The 13,125-nt window shown below is 36.8% G+C and overlaps 1 protein-coding gene across 1 annotated transcript; it reads right to left on the bottom strand.

Moving 5' to 3' along the window:
* Positions 1-10,014: 10,014 nt before the first annotated feature.
* On the bottom strand, positions 10,015-12,787 carry LOC145777748 (uncharacterized). The gene is made up of 4 exons (XM_082589193.1): positions 12,656-12,787; positions 11,913-12,095; positions 11,440-11,583; positions 10,015-10,598 (listed from the first exon to the last, which is right to left on the bottom strand). The coding sequence occupies exons 1-4, from the start codon at positions 12,768-12,770 to the stop codon at positions 10,447-10,449; spliced, it is 594 nt and encodes a 197-aa protein (XP_082445319.1). The 5' UTR covers positions 12,771-12,787; the 3' UTR covers positions 10,015-10,446.
* Between the last annotated feature and the right edge of the window lie 338 nt (positions 12,788-13,125).

The raw sequence follows: 13,125 nt of genomic DNA, 5'->3' as shown, positions 1-13,125 counted from the left end.
TGTTTCTTTTTCAGATTCTTTGAGTTGTTTGAGTGGAATGAATTGAATACGGAATGCTCTCGCTTTTATAGCTGATCCCACTCAATGCAAAGTGTCAATCAGAAAAAATGCATTAATTTTGCTGAGTAACAATGTTATGCCTCCTTAGAATACAAAGTCGGTTATTACGGAAGCAGAAATTATTGGCAGGTTTTGTCAAAATTAGTAGGAAATGCATTTGAATGGAAACCGGTCTTATTAAACCAATTCTTACTTATTAGCATATTGCTCATGTTTGAAACAGCATATTATCTCATTCTAAGCTTGAATGAGTAAATAGATATAATACATTGGTTTTTACAAAGTCGCTTTTAAGATTTTTTTTTTAGATTTACTCTAGTTCACAGTACAAAGCTATATGACGCATTTCGCTTAAGCTTTATTTTGTTGTTTGTATTTTGAACACTGTAATTGCTAGTTGCTAGAGTCTGTGAAAGTCAACATAATCACACAAATTTTCAGCCATTTTTGATCCAACCAAACTGACCACTCGCGTTCGAGTTCTTTGTTTAAGAAGGTCTCATTTAGCTCAAGTTTTGTTTGTCAAAGTAAATTCAAAATTATGTCTTGCAAAAGTTTCATATTAACAATCTGTTCTTTGGTCGGTTTCGAGCATTGTGATGTGCATGAATGAGCATTGTGAATATTGTGATGTGCATGAATGAGCATTGTGAATATTGTGATGTGCATGAATGAGCATTGTGAATAATGTGATGTGCATGAATAAGCATTGTGAATATTGTGATGTGCATGAATGTTTTAAGCGTTTCTGATTGATCATTTTTGTAATTGAATCACGTTTTTGTTACAAAAATAAGAAATTGAATGGGAATATGCTACTTGATCCATACAGGTATAACTTAAGATCGTGGTTGAGGTAGGCTACAAACCAACGGTGGTTAGGTATTGGAATTGAAATATTTATTCAACGGCCAAATGTTAAATTATTAATTACTTCTCTGAAGTTGTTCTAATTACAGCATCTGGAATATTTTAATCGTAGTTTATAAATAAAAACTTTACGTAATGCAGAAAAGAAATAATGACGTCATAATTTACCAAATATGAATTATAGTTTAATTTTATACGAAATTTAAAAATTCTTTTACGCTAAATTGACATTAATGGCGCCCTGTCAATCAAACACTTTGTCTACGTGATAGTCTGGCGGTGAGTCAAACGAACTCTACTCTGAAAGTACGTTTCACGTTTCAAAAATAACCGTTTTGCATCAAAAAATAAATTTACAAAAATGAGTTTAATTGAATGTTATTTAGAGATTGTTGCCGCTTTAGCAGAATAAGTTCTGGGGAGAAATATTTCTTTAAAATAGCAATAAAGCCCTGGGCCGATTTTACATTACATAACGAAAGCGCAATTTTCCTTGTAGAATTTGTTTCAATTTTACGAAGACGTTCTCCGAGGCGTTTGATAGATTCTTGTATAAACAAAGACAAAAGCTCCCATTGTGATGATCCAAGTCTTTGACCATTCCAATTCCCCGAAAAATCTTGGTTTCAAAAATTCTTAGTACTTGCTGATTTCATAAATCGAGTTTTCTGGATCGCAAGCGAATCATTTGGCGTGGTTTGGTCAGTTCCCTCCATCATAACTTTCTAAATCGTGGAATGAAAAACAATACTTGGACAATTCATCCAAATATTTTAATGAATATTCAGAGCTGAATTGATTACTTTGTTTGCGAATTTGCAACATCGCATTGCTCAGATTGATTCTAACAACATGTAGCAAGAACATAGCGGTTGCCTGCCAATTACTGTGACGTCATCGTTGTGCTTCTATGATGTCACAATCACCGCCAGATCAGTTGCAATTTGGTGTGGATTTGTTAACTCGAAGCCGGGAAACAAATTTCTCGCAGATTTTGTCTTGTTTTGCATCACCTGGGTCAAAGCTAACGTTGTTTTTTCATCATGTTTGGAAACATAACATGTTGTGTTTGTTATTTCCGGCTGTAATTATGAAAGCACGAGACATATAGTGACGACATAAAAGCATTTTGTTAAATATAGTCGCCATGATTGAATAGTGATTCTATTTGAATCAGAACCTTCTGAAGACCAAGGCAAAGGTGAAACAAACTCTTTCAAGTTTTGTGGAAAGTAGCAACTATACTTGCTTCATCGTGCTCTGCTGGATGTTATTGGTTGGCCTTGAACACACTTTTGTAAAGTTAATCATGTTCCAAGAAAATGAAGGGACGTACCATCTATAGGATTGGCCCATGAGCCCAATTTGACTAATTGGCGGAAAAATTACCTTTTGCTGAATTTCGAAATTAAAAATTTAATCAATTATCATTGGCTTATTGATCACAACTCTTGAAAACCATCATCCCATTCAAAACTTCTCTACTTTTATTTCTTTGCACTGAAGATCCTTAAGATCGAAATATTTGCCTCTGTCTGCAGTTAAAAATGTATTTTTAGACATTATCTTTAAAGAAATAAAAAAAGAGACAAAAGTCATGTAATTTTCAGTTTGTGTGAAGCTACATGTACTTGAGAGGTTACTGTTATTTTTTTTTATTTACTGTTAATAATATTTATTCTAAAAAAACGTGTAGGCCTACAATTTACTCCATACGTTGTTAGGCATCTTTATTGGTCCATGATTGATATTTGGTTGGAAGCGAAAAAATAATTAATCAATATCTTGATTGTTATAACATTTGCATGTTGGTGGAATTCCCATGTATAATAAGTTGGTTATTGGACCATCTCTTAAACTTTTATTTGATTATTTGGAAAACATTTTACTTCAAGTAAAATGATTATAAAATAATTCATTAATTCAGCCAGGCCAAAGCCAAGCAAGAATGAAGTCAAATTAGTCTAATACTTAAGATTTCCATGTTGAGCATGTTTAACTCATTTGCCTTAATATGGACTGATCACGATTAACATTATGAACTATCTTCGTTTGACTATTTATTAAACGCTTAGTAGCCAACATGCAAATTGGGGAACTCGACAAAATTAAAATGATTGACTTCGGTCAAAGCGATTCTTGAAAAAATTAAACAATATTAACATTGAAAGCAAAACAAAACATAAAAATTGCTGAAAAGTTGACTTTCTGTCTGTCTTGTGCTATTTATTTATTATTTTTATCGATTATTTCTGGCTGTTTTATTTTGTTGGGATGAGAATTTTAGCGCGAACGCCAATTTATAATTTAGTCCAAAGTGACAGGCAAGACCTGGAAATTATAAGTAACTCAATTTATGTCTGTGAGAAAAAAATGTGTAAAAATGTAACAGGATAATCATTTGGTTTCGTTTTCAATGTTGGGATTTCTTTATATTTCAAAGCCAAAGCAGCTGAAAGAGTAGAAATCCAATGTGCATTTCATGGATTCTATGAATTAACAGACGAATTCTTTCACCACTGCAAAATCGCATCAGCCTGTATATTGTCAATTCAATTCAAAACTTATCTAAATCTTTTCATTTATGTTGAGGTAATAAAACGTTTATGTTTATATTTGAAGTTTGAAGGTAATTTAACATCTCGCAGACGTTAGGCGTAATATTTGTAGGCCTGGTTGTCAACATTCTAGAACTTTTAATAAGTGAGTAAACAGCAAATGACCTGCCTTGCTTGCAATTACATCATAATAACGCATGTCTGTGACGTAGTACGTGTCGAGAGACACGTTTCAAGACAGTCACCATTTCTATCGATGGAAATTGCTTGATCATTTGTGTTTAGACACAATACCAGACCAAAATCGCAGACCGATGCAAACAGCGACTGAGTTTCAACCAATAACATCCTTCTACCAATTGACTGAAGTGAAGTGTCCACATAAATCTTTCAACACATTAAAGTACTTTTTTCAACTTAAGAAAATGAAGTAGAAATAAGAAGTGAAATGAAATAAATTTCTTTGCATTTTTTCAACTTATTGATATATTTTTATCAATGATTTTGTAAGCTGCAAATTGCTGACAAAGTTATCATGAAGGTTTGCAGTCGGACATCATCATTGCCAGTAGTGTTGACAAAGGGGTTCAGGAGGTACTTTTGATTCCGGTACCGGATTGCTTTTAGAGGCCCAAAACCATTACAACGGGCCGGAAACAGAAAAACCACAGCATATTAATTGAATACAGTTTGGATTTCTTAAAATAGGCTGCATTTGTGGCCCGAAGGTCCCGTTGATACCTCTCCAACATCACCCAGACGGCCCTGCTTACCATCATCATCATCAGCCGGTCATGCCACTGCTGGCAGATGGCCTCCACATATGTTTCCACGCCATTCTGTCTCTTGCTGTTCTCATCCAGGTGACGCCAATCATGGCCACCTGGAGATGCGGCCTGATTTGTCACATTTTGCAGATTTTGATTACAGCTACTGCTAGTGCTTGACCGACATTTTCTGAGATGTTTTTACTTTTCACGGTTTCCTAATGACATAAAACTTTTTTGTTGCCTTGGGGAAGCAGTAGCAAATGAGAAAAACTAATTTGAAAAACGCAAAATCAGACTGTTATTGAAAATTAACAGTCTGAGTACAATCTTCGAAATCAAATTCTCTTTGTTTTTCGACATGTGAGAATGTTAAAACCTATTGTGTCATCTGGGGAAAAGAATAAAGAAAGGGGAAAAATCTAATTTTTAGAAAAATTTATTTAAACGTTCGCCCAAAGTTAGAAAAACCTGAAAATTTCTGCAAAATGTAACAAATCAGGCCGTATCTTTAAGTGGCCATGCGCCAATCTTTTCTGCAATGTCATCTCGCCATCTTCTTTGCGATCTTCGATTAGTTTGCTTTGACTCTCTTGAATGTTTTGATCTTGCCTCTTTCAAACCGAGAGGTTTATCTTCATTTATTTCAGGCTGATTGTTCCGTCATAGACACCTAGTTGATGGCAACAATCTGTTTATAGAATGAAAGAATAATTGAAGTCACAAAGCATCTTCAGCTTAGCCGCTGTCGTGTTAAAGCGATTAATAACCAACAGCAAGGCTGACAAAGGAAAGGCCACACTTCTCGTGCTAAGGAGGTAGATCGACAACAAAATCAACGTCGGCTGCATTTGATGGTTAGAACAAAGAAATTAGAACCTGAAAGTAACTTACATTAATGTGATGTTAGTGGACGTAATTACATCATTCCATGATGAGTGGCTTGAGTAAACTGACATACAAATAAGTAAAAAAATCTAGTAATCATTATAAAATTTTTACATAACAGAATAATAATAAAACGCGTTGTGTAATTTTACAGGTTACATTGTGATTACGCCATACGTTATGATAATACGAATATGAAGTGTTCATACTTTACATGAAATTTGGCTCAAGAATTTTGATATGCTAATGTATTGCTCAGTGGTAGTAAGAATTGGTTTAATAAGACCGGTTTCCATTCAAATGCATTTCCTACTAATATTGACAAAACCTGCCAATAATTTCTGCTTCCGCAATAACCGACTTTGTATTCTAAGGAGGCATAACATTGTTACTCAGCAAAATTAATGCACTTTTTTTGATTGACACTTTGCATTGAGTGGGATCAGCTATAAAAGCGAGAGCATTTCGCATCCAATTCATTCCACTCAATCAACTCGAAGAATCTAAAGAAGAAACAAGAAGAATCAAGACATGAAGTTTGTTGTTGCTCTACTCGTGCTCGGACTGGCTGTTAATGCGCATGCGCTGTTCGGACTGAATGGAGCTGTCCTGACTTCGCTTCTTTATCGGCAACTCAGCTTGACATGCAGTAAGTGACGTCATAATGTCTGAGTAAATTATCGCTAATTTTTCTCAACAATAAAATAATAATTTTTTTATCTTATGCAAATAATGAAGTGAAAATGTCTTTTCATAATTTGCGATGAATTTAGTCAAAATGTATTATTGTAAAATAGGAGATTAAAAAATTTGTTTTTACAATTTGCAAGAAATTGTTTCTACAAAATGTTTGACACCAACCAAGCAAAACTTATGCGATTTCAATTTCAATGAGTTCATTGAGTTTGGCAGTTATTAAAATGTTAATAACTTATATTCAAAATTATTGATATTAAAACTAATAATTGATTAACTTCCTGACAGGGTGTGCCGATCGCTCGAACTTTTGTGAAGTCCTCAAGCCACGATGTGCCTCGTCATTCGCGATGAAGTACACGTGCCCTGTGACCTGTGGATTATGTAAACGCTGCAGACCCGACCGCCCTCCCCCAACCTTGATCGCCCCTGTGTCCCCCTGTGAATGTAAGCTTACAAATATTGAGCAAGTTAACATTTATAAAAGCATGTTCAGTAAACATGAGTTTGATTCCTGGGGAAGGCAATTTTTATTCACGAGTCATTTCGTTCCAATTAAAATCTTTGCTCTGATTTTCTTTCAGTCAACTGCGTGGACAATTACAACAAAGCAGTTTGCGAATATTTCAAGAACGAAAAACGTTGCCGCTTCTTCAAGAGCAACTGCCGGGCGACATGCGGGGAGTGCAGACAATGCGTACTCCCCCCTGACTCGTTACCTCCCTGCAGCAAAGGTAGGTGACTTTTATTAACGTCAAAAGAACGCTATGAACGGTATTGTAATGGATGATATATGGATGATATATGTTCATGTATTTCTTACATTTTGTACCAGTACATAGTTGGAAATCGTGGCAGAACACCAGTTTCAGATTTAGGCTTGCTGCTTTTGATTTTAATATTATGTAACCATCCATTTAGAATAGAATTTTATGCGTGTTGATAATATCGGAGTTTGCTTTATTTGTTCGTTTTACGTATTTTCAAATTTTCTTTTTTACATGTGCTAGCTGAAGATGCTATTACTATAACGAAATCGATTCTTAACTAATAAATTACACTGAGAGGTTAGATTGTTGTGCAAATGCCAGCATTTGATGAATGCAAAATAGCAGTACCGGTATTGTAAGTAATTTTAAACAAAAATATAACAAAAATTGTTTCAATGAAAAACTTTTCAATGAATTTACTTTTCTTTTTAATTAAGTGTCTAACCAACAATTTGGTAAGTTTCGTTTCAAGTCCCCTCCGTGTAGAGGCCATAGCAAGTATCAACAACGCACTAAGGAACGATTGGTGTCCGACGTTTTTTCGTAAACAATTGTTCGTAAAACAATTCTTGCTAAAACAATTCTTCCTAAAGCATTTCTTCGTGCATGCAGTTGAGATTTGATGTATACGCGAAGAAATGCTTTACGAAGAATTGTTTTACGGATTTCATTTCACCAGCAACTGTTTACGAAGAATTGCTTTACGGATTTCAGGATTTCATTTTACGAACAACAGTTTACGAACAATTGTTTTACGAACAACTGTTTACGAACAATTTGCTTATAACCGGAACGATTACATGTTTGGAATGGACGATGTTTAAAGTAATGAAGTATTAGCAGTTCGGTTTAATTCTGTTTCTGACCTTCAAAGCAAACTATATCGCGACCATGATTGTGACTCAAAAGTTGAGTTTGAAGATATCAGCCGTAATTAATTATGACGTCACACTATCCCATTGACAGATTGCAAAGACTTGAGGGGAAAGAAAACCTGCGAGTTCTGGAAAGGTCGAGGTCAGTGCTCTAATCGTGACGTCAGATTCGTCTGCCAACTTACGTGTGCGGCTTGCACACGGTGCCCCATAGCGTGATGTCATTGATGACGCAAGAAGAACTGAGACTTGCATACATACGTCATAACCAAATATATCTGTCTTCATAATCGCCATTATCTGTTGTTTATTTTTACTTTTGTTTTATTATTTTTTACTTAAAACAAAAACATCAATAAAATGATATTTTTTGTGACTTTTATGAGCTGTTTATGCAACGAAATAAAATAACAACGTATTTGATTTTGGTATTTCACAAATAGTTTGTTCTTGTTTTGATTAACTTGGCAAAAAAAGACTGTAACAACGCGCGTAACAGCTAAGCAACCAGTGCTCGCAATGCCGCAGTTTCTTGATTCTTAACAAAAATAATAACAACTGACTTCACACTTGTTAGGTGCAAAATAGCGTCAATAAAAAGTTTCAATAATTGGCGATTTTCAGCCAACTGTCGCAGTTCTTCCTGGCACTGCTTTGTAAAAGATCGAACCCTTCGCATGAATCTTTGTGCTGGTCTTCCTTGATTTTGTTTGCCACGTCATCCCATGCAAAAAAGTTCTGAGTCAGTGCCGACTTTCAGGTTTAGATGACCCTACCCGGAAACGAAGCCAACCCTCAAGTACAGGGGTTGGGAATCTATGTCTCGCGAGCCCTATATGGCTCTTTTGACGACAGCATCTGGCTCGCAAAAATTGTGATCGTCTAAAGTGAAAACCGCGAAAGTTTTATCTTAACTTTTCATTACAATTTAGAGCTGAAAATGCGCTCAGAATGCAGCAAATAAGCAAAAAAGCTCAGAAAATAAGCTCAGAATGCACCAATTAAATGTAAGTTTTCATGTTCTTTGTCGGGGAGACACCCAAACCCCTTGCTGTTTTTCTCGTCTTGGGAAGACGCGTTCCCACTTTCAAAACTTCACCAGTGCCACCACGTGTTAATTGTATTAAGTGTTAAAGCATTACAGTATAACCAGGGCCGGATTATCCATTAGGCTAATAAGGCTATAGCCTTAGGCCCTGGAAAAATTCGGCCCTCAATTTTTGTAAGGCTGGTATTGATACAGATTCAGTACAGTACTGTTTTTGCTTAAAAACGAATAACTGAGTTGAGTCAATACATATGAAGAGCCCATTTCCAAAACCACGTAGGCGCCACTTTTACCGAAATTGAGTTTAGAGCAGAGCTTTTCAACCAGGGAGTCACGAACCGTTTTTCGGAGGTTCGCGAGGTGCTTGAAATTCCAGAGTATTGTCTTCAATTTTTTTTTGCCAGAAAAGATTAAAAACTGTCTTTTTTTCGAAGTCGCCCATTCCTCTACTTGAGGTTATTATATCGTTTAAGCTTTCAAAGCTTTGCAAAGCTTCAACAATAGGAAAGCATTCGATATTTTTCACCAAGTTTTTGTACCTTGCTTTGTGCAGACTAAAATTAACCAGTAACAACGCTATGGTAAAAAAGCAAAATTATGTAGAATCCTATGCAAAATATAGATTTCTCTTTGTGACTTTTGGTAACTTTATAACTTCTTAAATATTGACCCAACAACCATGAAATTTTGGTTCTGCATTTCTTTTGTTAATAATTGATACAACTAAAAAAAGTAACATTAGTGACAAAAAATCGCCCTAGTCATTAGGTAAAGTATTAGCCTACCTACTATCCATTTCTTTCTTTCTAAAATCTTTTCCATCTGCTTCAAATTTGACAATAAAAATTGTGTTTGTTTCCAAAACCGATTATGCGCCATCATAAGCCATTTTTCTGTTATGCTGATGTTATTTTGCAGTAAATAATTTCAATTTTTCATGTAGGCCTATGTATTTTTATTACTTTTTGTAGCTTGGTTTGCAAAATTAGGCCCTTCTCTAGTAAACAGCCTTAGGCCTACACTACCCTTAATCCGGCCCTGAGTATAACCTATGGCTCTCACGAAATGCATTTCCAAAAATGTAGCTTTAATGGCTCTTTTACCTACAAAGGTTCCCGACCAGTGCTCTAGAAGCAGGGACTGGGTCACCAACTAGTCTGGTAACCTACTGCTCTCAAACTTGTAGTATAAAGCAGAAACTACGCTGGTGAAAAAAGCCTACACTTTACAGTACTTCAGCTTGACCCGCATATGTAACATGGGGCGTGCACCCTCGGGCAAACAACCGCTTGCACAACCCACTGGCCAGCTACGAGTGCTGGTCAGCGTCAGTGATGCGCATAGAGTTGAAAAGCCTTGTTCACGGTTATTCGCGCGATTGACGCGATTCACGCAAAGTTGCGAGTTCAATTCCCTGCCCTGACCCTATGTCTACACTTGGTAGGGATTCTGTCCAAACAACATAAAACAAATTGTGATGGAATGAATACATTTAAGTTCAAACAAGCAAGTCTGGAAGGTGATATACATAAGCAAAAAGCCGATTAGGACGGAAACAAAAACTTTGAGCACCAGAGGTTGCCATAAAATAAAGCTTCAGATATTTGATGACATGGTTGAGGAATGACGATTACAATGCTTGACGAGTTTTCAATATGAGCTTGAACTTACAAAAGTACAATTAATAAAGTTTAAATTAAAATTGTAAAAGTTCTCGCGTTAACCACGACACAGCCTCAAAGAATAAGCAATTTCATGTCCTTGGTTATTCTTGATTGGCCGGTTTCTCATGAGCCTGTGCTGATGACTAAGTAAACCTCACAGTTCACATAGAAGTATTAACAATGGGCGCTTTAAACATGATGACTGTGCAACATTTAAGGAAGTTTCCGTATTATCATTTTTTCCTTTGCTTCAAGTGCACTGCAAGGGAAAGTCGCTTTCTCCACGGCAGGGGAGACATTCCTTGCAAGTACGCTGGCAGACGTATCGTACATCGTTGACGCTGCATCTCCCTTGGCTCTTCCAATAAGCGCAGCTGTATTCATCCGCCGTGTCATTACAATCTGAAAAGAAGAATGCAACGCGATGAAACTTTTACAATGACTGAATCATCCACATACCGCGACGATTGTCTGCCATGATTGTAACGTTTCATTTGATTGTTATACTTCACATTTCATGCGTGACAATTGGCTTTGCAAACAAAGCCAGCTAACAACAAGCATTGTTTTCAATCGGCGTCGTCGGTAACCCCGATGAGGTATCCGTGGTGTGGGGAGAGAATGCGAAGTGATCTTTCACCGTGTACCGCACTTGTAAATTGAACTGGTGAAAGATGACCGAGCCAATTGACCTTACCGGGTAGGTAAAGTTAAAGAATTCTCAAAAGATCAGCATCAAAGTTTACTTTAAAACAAAGTGGTCATTTCGAGTTACCCTGAAAGTAACGAACCGAGCACAGTAAAAACACCTTCCAATGACTCAGTAGAGAAACGCCCGGTTATAGTGAACCAACAAACGGTAATGCAGTAACGTCGGTTCAGTTCTGGCGGTGTGCGCGTAAGTAACCCACTTCACAGACTTCTGTCCATTCAACGGCCTATAGTGATTGGATTACTGTACAAACAACGACAAATGGACAAGCGGAAACGTCACTCTGTTAATCTCAATGCTTGGCTTGCGTCGGTGGTTTAAACTTTAAAGATTTTACAATTATCCAACAACGCTACAGTTAAGTTTTTGAAGAGGTTTTTTTCAGTCTCAGGAAAAAGATTCTCATAACTAACCAACCCAATAGTTACCCATGCATTGTTGTCACTGTGGATTTGTAATTTGGAAGCAAGTAATTATTTATTGAAGTCTCAAAATATTAAATAACCAGACGTCGTGTTACACTCTCCTCACCTTCTTTGCATTCCTTAGCTGGAGGGAGGACACACTTCCTGCACATCCCGCATGTTAGGTCGCAGTAACTCTTCAGTACCGAGCACTGGCCAGAACTCTTGTACCTTGCGCACATTTCTTGAGGCCACGTATCCGTGCAGTTCACTAGACAGAGTGCAGTTCACAAAAATCAATTGTAGTAATTTTCTGATTTATCTAATCACATGTCTAGTAGGTAGACCACATTAAACTACGGGTCACCTACCTTTGTTTACCATTTACCAGTTTATCAGTTTTGTTTAAGCTATGATTGATTTTCAGTTCATCATGCAAACGAATGTTTTAGAATATTATATATACCAACTGGTAATTACATGTGAGCAACTTGCAAAATTTGGTACAAATGTTAAAACCATCTTTGCTAGTTTCACTAACACATGCATTACATTGCTACTGAATGCTAGGAATTAAAACTAAAATCTGGATGTTCTCACTTGAGCAAGGCTCCATGGGGGCAGAGATTGGTACATTAGCCGAGGGAGATTTTGCTTCGGTAGTTTCGGTTGGTTTCGTGCATTGCGGGCATCGGTAGCACGTCACAGGGCACATTGTGAACATGAAGGCGGTACTGCACATGGCCCGGTAGTAATAACAACTTGCGAACTTGTCTTGGCATCCTGTTCAACGAAGTGAAGTTTTAATTGTTTCGAGATTAAGAAAAGTGCTGTCAAGGAAAGTTTGCAATGTAAATTTAAAAAATTATTTCTTTCAATCTCATGTAGAAAACAAAATATGCACAACATGGGGAGATCTAAACAGTGGACGATCCTTAATTACAGGCTATGTGCTCCGTTTGCACTTCATAACACTCACAAATAGCGCTCTCTGCCAAGCCCCAACGCTACATGTCTGCACCACAGCGCCCTACACCAAACTATGACACAAAAGAACTCATAATGGAAAATAAATGTTGCTGTTCGGCATCACTAGTTTGTCGGATTCAATTGATTGACATGAAACATTGCTTAATCTGAACCGGTTCTACCAAACTTTAACATTCCAATCGTTTTATTTAACGATTTGTTGGATATAGCCCGATTTAAATTTGCTCTATTGCAAATGCTGGAGTCGGACATCTTGTTCTGGTTCATCATACAGTCGCCCACTAGCGACAGCAAGTTATGCTCTGTCTTGTCACAAATATCAATAGAACAAGTTCTATTTAAAGTTTACTTACTGCAATTTTTCCCAAGGCCGTGGAAGACCAAGGATTCTTTAACCGCATCTGTTGTTATCGCCGCCAGAGCGTTTCCGATTATTCCTACCGCGATGAACGCGACAAACAATTTCATCTTGTTGAGAGTGCGAGTGCTTGTGAAATGATAGAAACACATAAAACACTTTTCTTAAATAATTTGAAGTGAAGAAAAAGTTTTGATTTTTTAAACCGACTATTAAGTTTGTTTTTTCAACAAACTTTCCAACTGGTAATTTACAGATGGACCAGCCCCCGCTTCACTGCTAACCAAACAACTCAAGTGGAGCTTAGCTGTAGAGATCTGGCACAATTTGATTTCTGTCTGTTTGGCTTCGTCATTAAATTGAGTGAACGTCGGTTGCTACAGCTGCTATAGGTCACAATCAATTTCCATTTTCATTTGTGGTAAAATAATCACAGTAGAAGACTGAAAACTGCTAATCCACGGA

The sequence above is a fragment of the Aplidium turbinatum genome, chromosome 9 (assembly GCF_918807975.1).
Source record: "Aplidium turbinatum chromosome 9, kaAplTurb1.1, whole genome shotgun sequence".
Classification (NCBI taxonomy): Eukaryota; Metazoa; Chordata; class Ascidiacea; order Aplousobranchia; family Polyclinidae; genus Aplidium; species Aplidium turbinatum.
Note: the sequence above shows the minus strand (reverse complement) of the source record. Positions and strands in the feature narration are given on the sequence as shown.

What these genes read in the sequence shown, in the direction of transcription:
- LOC145777748 (XM_082589193.1), bottom strand. Translation starts at nt 12,770, where the DNA reads ATGAAATTGTTTGTCGCGTTCATCGCGGTAGGAATAATCGGAAACGCT. An exon ending in CGGCCTTGGGAAAAATTGCA is followed by an intron (nt 12,096 to 12,655) that starts GTAAGTAAACTT and finishes TTCGTTGAACAG; the next exon opens with GATGCCAAGACAAGTTCGCA. An exon ending in CCCCATGGAGCCTTGCTCAA is followed by an intron (nt 11,584 to 11,912) that starts GTGAGAACATCC and finishes CACTCTGTCTAG; the next exon opens with TGAACTGCACGGATACGTGG.